The sequence below is a fragment of the Corticium candelabrum genome, chromosome 16 (assembly GCF_963422355.1).
Source record: "Corticium candelabrum chromosome 16, ooCorCand1.1, whole genome shotgun sequence".
NCBI classification, from domain to species: Eukaryota; Metazoa; Porifera; class Homoscleromorpha; order Homosclerophorida; family Plakinidae; genus Corticium; species Corticium candelabrum.
The window spans coordinates 1461354-1472709 of record NC_085100.1 but is presented as its reverse complement, the minus strand read 5'-3'; the positions used below and the strand labels follow the sequence as shown (position 1 = coordinate 1472709).

General features: G+C 39.1%; 4 protein-coding genes across 5 annotated transcripts in view; 2 read left to right on the top strand and 2 right to left on the bottom strand.

Annotated features, from left to right (window-relative positions):
- LOC134192615 (IQ domain-containing protein H-like) overlaps positions 1 to 1091 on the bottom strand; it is a 32602-nt gene extending 31511 nt beyond the window's left edge. For both annotated transcript variants that reach the window (XM_062661361.1, XM_062661362.1), the window contains exons 1-2: positions 1007 to 1091; positions 820 to 948 (exon numbers count right to left, since the gene is read on the bottom strand). In XM_062661361.1, the coding sequence (XP_062517345.1) occupies positions 820 to 948; positions 1007 to 1054 (177 nt within the window). In that variant the 5' untranslated portion in view covers positions 1055 to 1091. The remainder of the gene's footprint in view (positions 1 to 819; positions 949 to 1006) is intronic.
- A 1021-nt stretch (positions 1092 to 2112) lies between these two features.
- LOC134192431 (transmembrane protein 104 homolog) lies at positions 2113 to 3792 on the bottom strand. The gene is made up of 3 exons (XM_062661170.1): positions 3558 to 3792; positions 2781 to 3523; positions 2113 to 2715 (listed from the first exon to the last, which is right to left on the bottom strand). Exons 1-3 carry the CDS (start codon positions 3790 to 3792, stop codon positions 2113 to 2115), a joined length of 1581 nt encoding a protein of 526 aa, XP_062517154.1.
- Positions 3793 to 5770: 1978 nt separating this feature from the next.
- Positions 5771 to 7384, top strand: LOC134192287 (alpha- and gamma-adaptin-binding protein p34-like). Its single transcript, XM_062661008.1, has 8 exons — positions 5771 to 5862; positions 5930 to 6114; positions 6182 to 6476; positions 6542 to 6600; positions 6659 to 6713; positions 6907 to 7011; positions 7063 to 7112; positions 7171 to 7384. The coding sequence occupies exons 1-8, from the start codon at positions 5793 to 5795 to the stop codon at positions 7237 to 7239; spliced, it is 888 nt and encodes a 295-aa protein (XP_062516992.1). The 5' UTR covers positions 5771 to 5792; the 3' UTR covers positions 7240 to 7384.
- Positions 7385 to 8175: 791 nt separating this feature from the next.
- LOC134192238 (uncharacterized) lies at positions 8176 to 10851 on the top strand. Its single transcript, XM_062660953.1, has 2 exons — positions 8176 to 8484; positions 9467 to 10851. The coding sequence occupies exon 2, from the start codon at positions 9536 to 9538 to the stop codon at positions 10706 to 10708; it is 1173 nt and encodes a 390-aa protein (XP_062516937.1). The 5' UTR covers positions 8176 to 8484; positions 9467 to 9535; the 3' UTR covers positions 10709 to 10851.
- Positions 10852 to 11356: the final 505 nt, after the last annotated feature.

Here is an 11356-nt window from a genome sequence, read left to right as displayed (position 1 = left end):
TAATGTACATGCTTTAATTAATATGCATGATCAACTGTAAATAATAATAAAATTGATATTAATAAACACACAATCAAAGTTGATATTAATAAACATACAATCAACAGTTGATATTAATAAACACCTACTCAACAGTAAATATTACTAAACATACAATCAACAGTTGATATTAATAAACATAAAATCAACAGTTGATATTAATAAATATACAATCAACAGTTGATATTAATAAACATAAAATCAACAGTTGATATTAATAAATATACAATCAACAGTTGATATTAATAAACATAAAATCAACAGTTGATATTAATAAACACCTACTCAACAGTTAATATTACGAAACATACAATCAACAGTTGATATTATTAAACATACAATTAACAGTTGATATTAATAAACATAAAATCAACAGTTGATATTAATAAACATAAAATCAACAGTTGATATTAATAAACATACAATCAACAGTTGATATTAATAAACACCTACTCAACAGTTAATATTACTAAACATACAATCAACAGTTGATATTAATAAACACCCTATCAAACAGTTGATATTAGGAAACATACAACCAACAGTTGATATTAATAATTTTCTACAATAGAGTGCAACCTTTGCTATATAATCATTTTATCAATTTTTTTCGTTAATTTTTTGAGATTACAGTGCCTTTGTATTGGCAAACATTTGATAATCAGAGCTCGACATATGTTACCAAGAATGTGATCTCTCAATACCCGGATACGGAAGTTGGAATAATAAACAATTAAAAAACTGTCCAAGGGGTTTACCTCCCTGACACTCCGATATTACCTTTATTCCTTTCTCCGTTCTGTTGATAGCGCTTTCTAACCCTCGAAGGTCCAAAATCGACGTTGTGCTTGCGTCAGGTGTTGAGCTGCTTGTCAGTTGTTCTTTTAGACGCTGCAACTCGTCTTGGACCTTTGATTGGACGATCGTTAGGTGTAGGAAAAATTGTTTACTGATGATTTAGCTGTACCTTCACTAGGATTGATCCTACGTCGTTGGAATCCGCGACTGCCGTCATGACGCGATGAAATGGCGGCGGTTAGTACATAGCAACTAATACGGGTTACTATATGGATCACGTGAGTAAAGTGTTAGGTACCCGTATCTGGTTTAACTAATTAATTTTTTAAAATTACTTAATTAATTAATATTTTCTTTAAAATGTTTTTTATAGATACATCGTTGTTGAGTCTTTCAAATTAGGTCTCTATCTCTAGACGTAATAGTAATTGTTGAATGAAATATGGTATGCAGTAAATTAATTAAAAAGTTGAGCAATACATTCACAGAAAATAGCAAAACAACTATGACCACCAAACTTACATGTCATAAAAACACCAGGGAAAAGCAAGTGCATGCACAGAACTCCCGTATACAGAGCATGTTTGGTACGCATGCGCATTAAAACATACGGGAGGCCGCCTGTTGTCTAGCGATGTACATGTATCTACTTGCAGGTGGATTTTTGACGACATAAACGGGTAATAAATGGAGGAGTCGTAGATTTGGAAGCTAGGATTCGTTCTTTAGGGTGATTTTTGCTGCGCATGCGCACAGTCAATTGCATGTGCTTTCGTTCTTAATTTTGATTTGTGGCGTGAATCATAGGCGTTTATGCGTGGTTTATATTTTTACAATTTTATAACTTTTTAGATCTAAAAGAGGTAGGTACAGTCTACATGTACATACGTACATGTCTATTTTTGCTTGCATTCTATGTATGCACCATGTTTGTAACATAAGGCAAGCATGCACGGATAAATAAAAAAGATATTGTACAAAAAAAATTAAACTATTAGTTACGGTAATTGTCATTTGATTTTTGAGTTGTTAACTTGCATGAAACAGTACAAACTGCACTTTTAAAATGCACAAAAGTTTGACATAATGTGATAGACTTGTGTACATATCGAACAACATAATAGCAAGCCCGTCAGTCTACACTCAGGTATGTTGCAATGTTTATACTGTTACAGCCAATTATAACAACATCAATATTTTTGTACATACAGTTACATCTACAAAACTAAAATATTAACGTCAAAGATGCACGTGACTTGCAAGTATTGCACGTGATCAGGTGTTGTGACGCAGATAATTGATACTACTACTGACTGTAATCGCTATGGTTATTACAGAAAAAGCCAGTATTATCCACACAACAACTCGTTGACTGAGAAGGCTAGTGTATGGAGTCACAGTAATGTCAGACACGATTTGCGCCCTGCATACACTCTTCGATTTTTTCCACTCGTCCCACACAACCACAACATCCATTCGATTATCAGTCTCTGTCTTTACTTTTTCTGCGGAATTCTTGTGTTGTTTGGAGGCGAAGACTTTGTAACACATGTCACGTGACCTCATCACTAAAAGCCCGGGTATGATGAGTGTGCTAAAGTATCCAGCAAGTCCACCATACGTCAAGACTACCACCAGATTGCTCACAAAAATGGCAAGAACGAGTGGCACCACGACAACACAAAATCGAATAACTCTCCTTGTTGCAGTTTTTGTCTCTTCACCTCCCGACTTTTTTTGGCACAAACTGATGATGTAATTGCTGCAGGCAACAGCAGAGAGGGGCATGGCCGACAACATAACTAGTGAAGGATAAAGAACAATGAAATAGGAAATCATTCGGGCGACTACAGGATAGCTGCTAGCCATTAGAGGCACCTAAATAGGAGCAACATCTGAAATAGAATATTTCAAAATGTCGGGAATGTTGGTGATCGACATACCCAACTGAGAGTGCTCGTTTCCACGAGTTGATCTTTAAAGTGTGATGCAACAGTCACACCCACGATACCGTACACAGAAGCGCAGGTAAAAACAGCAGCAGCCAAGAGCCAGTGCAGATTCCTTTTGTTCGCAACAGGCTGCACGAATGATGGAATGAGGGACTGGCACGAGAGGGCGTGTGAGACAACAGGAACGACAGACATGCCACCAATCAGATCGACTCTGAGCCACACGTTCTGCTGGATTTCATGCCCGTCGTACTTCTCATCTGTCTGGTTGGAAAAGAGAGATATAGTGCAGTATCCGACCATGAGGATAACGGCCAGAAGACGAACCAGACTCAGACCCACTTGAATGACTTTTTGCTCTGTAAGCTCCATCATAGAAATGGGTACAGCAACAACACCAAATAGCAGAACGCAGACAGTGTACGTGTTCCAGCAGGGTCCGTCCGGATGCAGCATGAGACGGAAGTCGTCGTCTGAGCATTGCTGTGAGCTAAACGGTATGTGAGCAGCCCAAGCGCTTGCGGCCACGGTGACATAATACCACATGGACAACAGACACCATAACACAACTGACCATCCGTACAGCAAACTGGTCTTAACACCAAGAAACATGCGACACAGTTCGTCCACCTCGAACTTCCTCTCACTCCTAATATCATATCTTGGCATCGATTCAAGCACCATGCGTCTCCCACTATCCTCCAATGCTTTAATCTCCGTATTTTTTGCATCCTCTAACGCCTGCCAAGACAAATACCACTTAGAAACCTTTAGACATCATGCATGTACACAATTGATGGCCTCCAACTTGAGCTCTTGCCATCGTCTCGAGCGTCCATATAAGAGGTGGTATCGTTAGTGCAGTGACTACTGCAAGCAGCAGCAACCCGAAAAGTAGTCCGGCGTGGTAGAAAACGAATGGCACTGCCAGTAATCCGCCGCTGATGTTGTTGTTGAGGAAATAGAGGAAGGCGACAAGAGAGCTGTACTGTTTTGCTTGCATGTTGAAGGCCTGGATCGTCGATCTCTACACACACACAAGGTCCACTGCTTGGAAGTCAAGCTGCGATGCTTTAGTAGTTACCTGATATAGAAACTTACTAGAAGTGTCTACGTCAGAGAGGACAACTGGCTACAATGGACGGAAGTTAGGAAATTTAAATGACAACAAACGTGTCGATCCATAGATTTGACACACAAGATGCAAGCATCTAGCGTTCAGTATGAAATGAGAAACTATACACAAACGCGCTTTTAGCTAGTGCATGCATGTCTTCGCTGCATGTTCTTTTCTCATTTGGTTTCTGTTTATATTTTAGAGTGACTGTCTGTATCTTCGAATTCTAGACAACAAGCGGAGGGAAACTCCCACTGCTATTTGGTTGATGATGAATGGAGACAGAATGCTTTCTTAGCGGTCTCGATAAACGTCATACAGTATAACTGTTGAAATGACGCAGTGAGGTTGAAAAGAGTGAACATGGAGTAATATGGAAAGATGGATCGACATGCAGCTGAAGTGCATGTATACAGATAGACTGGCGAACTAGAACATGCAGAGATAGACAGACGATCGAACGGACAAACTAAGTATCTGACAGACACGCAGACAGACAAACGGGTGGACATGCAGTTGGGCGAAACAGACAAACAAGCATGCAAGCATATGGAAAGACACAAATACTCAAATTGAACAACTCATTCACTAGCTACTCAGAATATCATGCAGACAACTGAGAAGAGTACATGATAATTTACTATCTATCTATAGGGTCGCCGCGCCAAGCTCATAAATCATACAAACACATCAGTCGCACGATCAATCATCGTGCAATTCGTATGCATCTTGTGCATATGTATATATATGGTTACACTGAAAGGCATGCAAGCTCACCGAAAGAATAAAATAAAACAAACAATTTGTGCACTGCCACATACCTCTACAACAGAAACTGAACTGCCACAAGATCATACACTCGAAAGAGCTCAATGCAGCTGAGACTGATTGTTCTCTACATGCATGTGTGTGTTGCACAAGGTTTTATATCTGCCAGATTCTGCTGCTAATATCCTGACTGACAGCTGATGACTTTGTTAACTTATTGCAATTGCAAGTTGTTTGGAACCACCTTTTTCAATATGAAACAATGTTCCACCATAATTTCTCTTGCAGACCCGCACTACATCAACGCACGATCTACAAAATTTAATCGTCAATCCGCAACCTCGAGACACGCGACAATCACATCAAATTTACACAGCAGATGCACCCGACTAATTGTCCGTAACACGAAGAAATCAACTCACATGCACCTTTCTTGGTTGCATGTGAAGCCATCAGCGCATGATTGTGACAGTTGCTAGATAATTAGTTCTTCACCAGCTGAGAATACCGCCACTTTGCAAGATTTCCTTGCTCTAGTCTCTAGACGTGTCTATGTCAATAGTATACAAAGTGGAGACTTAGACAAATTAATTAATTGATATCGTGGACTAAACAATGTGTGACGTGTTGGTCAATTGGTTATCATTCATCAGGAGCATGTAGGCTCCTTATGTATTGATGTTCATTCCCAGAGGTGGTACCCTAACAGAGACCATACAACAGACGATGAACACAACAGTAGCAACAGATGAACGCCTACGCTTGCAATGTGGCAAAAGCCTGTGAAGACAACAGTCTTGTTTGCTTTCTTGACGTCTATACTTTCTTATGTAAATGTGTGTGTGCCATTGTTTTTGAACGAATTCGAATTGTTGTCTAGAAGTCTGCCATACTTAATTAATCACTGTGCATTTGCAGTGCGAACAGGAAACAAGCTTGACAGTATCAGAAAATGTAACAGTATATATACACACGCACACAACCTCTTCAGGCCTTTTTAACTTAACGCGCGCAGGCTAGAGACACCCTAGAGTGGGGCGGAGCCCGCACGCACATGACCCGGACAGTACTCATTTAGCTCGATGTCCAGACCTTTTGCGCATACTTTTTAGCACAAAATGGCCGAAAGAAATGGTGTGTTGCTTGTCCAATGTTCCACGTCAGTAAATATTCGAAAGATGGCTGCAGGTAAATCATATTATAGTGTGTATTGTGTAAGGAAAGAGGTCTTACTTGAGGTGCATGGAAATTTCAGATTTGTGTGGAGCTTTTGTTGAAACTGAGAAGAATTTGATACAAACAATGACGTGGAAAATAAGTAATAAATATTACGATGCTGACGTAAATTTGATGACAACAACAGGGACGTGGAAAGATTGCATGCCTCGACAAGAGCTCGAGTGTGTGGATGGTCTCGTTCTCGCATTTGATCCTAGAGAGGTGACTGTATTACGTCATTTGAATGATCTCAGGCTAACCTGTTGTTCTGATCATAAATTGGTTGCAGAGAAATTCGTTTGATTTAGTAGTAAAGGAATGGCTAACGTTTGTAAAGGAACACAAGCCAGCCATTCTGCTGCTCGTCTGCAATACGTTTTCTGCTGGAGATAATGTGGTTGATTGCCTCAGCAGGCACGATGTTTTAGAATGGTGTATTGAGCATTCCTTCGAGCTTGTTGAGCTGGATGTGGAATCAGAAGTTGATGAGGATGATGTTGACGATGGGTTTATGGAGAAACAGGGCATAGCTAGAATTAGTGAAGCAATACAGACAAACACATGGCCAGACATGAGAAAGAAAGGTGACTGTTAAGGTACAAATAAAACATCAAATAACACGTACTTAATGTCTATGATTTGATCTCAGCATCTTCTCGAAAGCAAGCGGAAGCAGCAACAGCAGCAGCAGCAGTTGGTTTGGAATCTGTGAGATAATTTGAATAATAAGCAGAATTAGCATTTAATGTGTTGTGTACGTGATCAGAAGTATAAGCAAGCTGACGGTAGCGTGCCAGTGGAGAATAGTCAAGGAAGGATCGGTATGTTGCATGTAATTTCCTATACTGTTTGTTGTATTGGAGGAATGCATCATTCAATACATTAGCTATACATTAGCTATTGTATAGAAGGGATCGATAAGATTGTTGAATTGTAAACTGCAGCTCTTAATTAATAGATTTGGAATATTGTCTTGTAGAGTATTGTATGTTAATTGTTGCTTGCTTTTATTAGACGCTTTACTGCCAGAAGATCTTGCACCACATGATGGTTTAGCTGATGATGATGCAAGTGCTGAATCATTTGAGGAGCTTTTTGGAAGGATGATGCAAATGAAAGGTAAGACATTCATTGCATAGCTAGGTGATTGTAAAGTTAACATGCTTACAGAGAAAGCTGCATCACTACCAGACAGAGACAGAAAAGAATATGCTGAGAAGGTAAATAAATATATTTACAAAATGATTACCCAGCAATAATGCCATCGATTGGTTACAGGTTGCTTTGTCCTTCTGGCAGGCATTGGGCGGGGATGAACTTGATTGTGATGACGAAACTGAAAGATGAAGATGAGGATGCATGTGCAGTAAATATCATTTATATGGAAATGCTTTTGTTAAGTCTACTGTTGTCTGTATTTCCTAACGACTCAACACTATCAAATGTAATACTAGCGAATGTCAGATTCTAATGTACTATTATAGAAATGGTATTGCAGTGCTCTGATTGTGATTATATTTATAAAATATGTGATTCAAATTTGGGGAGATAAATGTGTGGCTGGACAGAATTTCGTATTGGTACATACAGAAATGAAAGAGACAAAGGAATAAACCGACAGACAATAGACAGACAGACAACTGTCAATATGCATGGCATGGGTATATCTGTCTAACACAAATATTTCATCTGTCTGTTTGTCTGTCAATGAAATATATTCTACATTACTTGCTAAGAATCCTGAACCTATAAATGAACTCTACTGGTATAGATACTGGTGTCTCATATGCATGATGTATCTTTCATACATATATTTTTATAAATCAAAGATAATTCACACATTTCAACAATTTCGTACTCTACAGTTCAATTAATCTATTTGTCTCTCTGTCTGTTTGTCTGTCTCGTCTGGGGAGATCAGATGTGTGGTTCAGGTTGGAATTCCTCACGTAATATATGAGATACTCACAGAAATACAAATGAGTGAAAACGAGATAATTTTAAAAGGTAGCACTGCCATCAATAGTTGCAGTTATATGATAATTAATTAATGATAGCTATATGAAAGTATAGATAAGTTGAGAACTAACAAGGCTGTACGTGTGTGTATAGGAGATCTTCTATGTACTTAATCTTGTCTGTCAGCTGCAGTGTTTATCTATTTTTTATATCTAGACTAATTAATTAAAGTTTAACAATACTATAGTTAATATAAATAGATTTTATTGGTCTAAAATGTCCGCCACTGCTACATCTGGTATCGTATCTACTGTTGCTGGCTCTCTACTACAGGGTGGACATCGTGACGGGGCAGGAAGAGATGCTCTATTCAACGGTGCACTTGGCTTGGCCTTTACAAGTAGCGGTGATATAATAGTAGCAGACTACAATAATCATTGTATCCGTAAAGTGACGTTACCTAAAGGAGACGACATATCCTCACACGTAGAAACGATTGCTGGAGTTGCTGGCCAGCGTGGCTACAGAGATGGAACTGCAGATCAAGCTTTGTTTAATGGACCCTAGTCAGTGGCTGTGGGAGAGGACGACACTATCTACGTGGCAGACTTCAGAAACAATAGAATCAGAACGGTGTGTGTGTGTGTGTGTGTGTGTGTGTGTGTGTGTGTGTGTGTGTGTGTGTGTGTGTGTGTGTGTGTGTGTGTGTGTGTGTGTGTGTGTGTGTGTGTGTGTGTGTGTGTGTGTGTGTGTGTGTGGTCAATTTGTATTCATATGGGTTTGGCATCAGAATTTAGCACCATTATTTTCAAGTTTTTGCATCCCTGGCAGCAGCGTTACAGCTGGTCATGTATAGCCAACTAATTCAAACTGTAAACTTTTATTCTCTGCTGCACAAGAAAGTTTCAACTTGGATAAGTGAGCATCACGGTTAGCTATCCTGCTATACAAATAGTCTTCCATAGCCAGACTTTACAGTCCTGTCATGCATACTCCCAGAAGTATAACATGGTGGTGGGGTCTGGCTATGCTATCTCAAGACTATGGTCACTACTATACAAATCTTCATGGCTGTGCTCAGTGCTTACCAGTGATGTTGATGGACTGATGTTGAGAGTTTTGTTGTACGTAGAGTGAATTACACAAAGAGGTGTGGTTTCACCTGCTAACTTGGGTGCATTCGAATTTGATTGGAATATTCAGAATAGGAAAGATTGGAAAGGCCACTAGTTTGTTCAATTGATACTAATTATGCTCATTTTGGTAAACTTTGGAAAGTGTTTTGTGGAAGACCAGTTGAGTGGCATGAAATGATCGTCTTTCCACTGAAGCAATCCTCAGGATTGAGTCTTTCTAAGCATAGCACATGAGGAGGAATGAGAACCAGAACAAAGGCATACGTCTGTAGACAGTGCAGTGTGCATATGAATTTCATCATTATTGCATATTTTAGCTTCTCTTTCAAATTTCTTTTCTCTTTTTGCAGTCGAATTCACCTTAATAAATTGCATAGGAAGAAATATTCTAGAATGGCAGACATATCATGGCTTTTGCTTTGTTTAGAACATTTAAAATTGGTAGTGAGGTCATTTCTTAATGTTGTGTATGTGTGTAGGTGGATGGGTGTGGCACAGTAACAACATTGGCTGGATCAGGAAACAAAGGATTAATTGATGGGCAGGGAATGTTTGCTGCTTTTACAGCATTAAAAGATATTACTCAATCAGCAAACAAATCCATCTTCTACATCTCTGACGACAACTGTATTCGTACGATAGATATAGATGGTAATGTCATTACTATTGCAGGACAACAAGAAACAGGTCTGACTGATGGTCACTGTAGTGAAGCAAAGTTTAACTGTCCATGGCAAATAGCATGCAGAAGTGGAGATGATGAGACATTGTATGTTGCTGACTTTAATAACCATGCAGTGAGAGAAGTATCACTCAACACTAGAAATGTTAGAACTATTGCTGGTGGCAAAGGTGCAGGGTTGTGTGATGGAGCAATAGAAGCGGCCACACTAAACCAACCGGTTGGAATTACTGTTGACAGCAAAGGTTGCATCTTTGTGTGTGATACTCGAAATCAGAAGATTAGAATAATTTCCTCTACCATGGAGACAATGACTACTCTAGTGGGATGTGGTGAGGAAGGTTTAGTAGATGTCAATGGTGAGGAAGTAAAACTAAACTATCCATGTTGTCTTCTTCTGAACGAGTCAACCCATACACTTTACTGTACACAGGGACATTGCATTCGTAAAGTTGATCTCCAACAGTATTTACTATCACGACTAAACTTGGATGTATCATTGGGTGAAGATCTGATGTTTCTTGTAGACAACAAGGATTTGGCAGATGTTGTGTTCCAAGTTGAAGACAAACAAATATTTGCTTATAAACCCATTCTAATTGCTCGCAATTCTTATTTTTGTCGTCTCTTCTCATCTGGAATGAAGGAATCCCATCCTTCAGGTGATGGACACGTGACCACAATTCCAATCCAAGATGCAAGCTATGATGCTTTTCGAGCTCTCATTGTGTATCTCATCACAGACAAGGTGAGTGTGGATGTGAATGACTGGAAGATGGTATGTCAACTTCTCATTCTTTCTGATCGCTTTCTGGTTTCCAAACTGAAGAGTTACTGTGAACAGATTGTGGCAATACACATTAGAGTAGAGAATGCAGTTGAAGTTCTGTGTTTGTCAGATGCTCACAACACTTCACTGCTGAAAGAACAAGCCATCACATTTATATGCAATCATCTTGGTGTGATGAGAGGAAGGGCTGAAATGGAGCAACTCTCATCTTCTTTGTTTTTAGAAATTATTCAGAAACTACAACTGTAAGACATACACAGTTGTTGTTATAATCTGATTTGACATGTTGCTGTGTTTTTATTGTTTTATATTGTCAATTTATTTTTCTGCATTTGTTGGTTATTGGGTGTTTTAATGGCTACAAACAATCATACTTGTACTCCATGTGATGGCATGTCCGTAGTATTAGTTGATTTGCATTCGAAAGATTATGAATTTGTTGATCATGTGTGTGTGTGTGTGTGTGTGTGTGTGTGTGTGTGTGTGTGTGTGTGTGTGTGTGTGTGTGTGTGTGTGTATGTGTGTGTGTGTGTCCGAGTATGAGAAAGTGCATAGAAATAATAATATTGACTGCAGGGTGTGGTACACGGCGATTGCAGGTAAAAAGACTGATGTATTATAAGTAAGCGATGTGTTATATAACCACTAATATGCTAACGTGCGCTAAGGCGTAAAACTATTACGTACTACACTCCCTCTCTGACGAAGGGCTAAAGTCCGAGTCTACAATATAATCATTTAGATATTGTGGGCGAGATCTTTGACGTTGACATCTTCTAAGTACTTGAGGAGCTTCAGTACTTGAGTTAGAATCTGAGTCAGCGGGATCAGGTAACTCTTCCGGATTATCCTCAGAGTCTGTGGAAATATCTGAGAGAATCTCTCTCTTGGTTTACA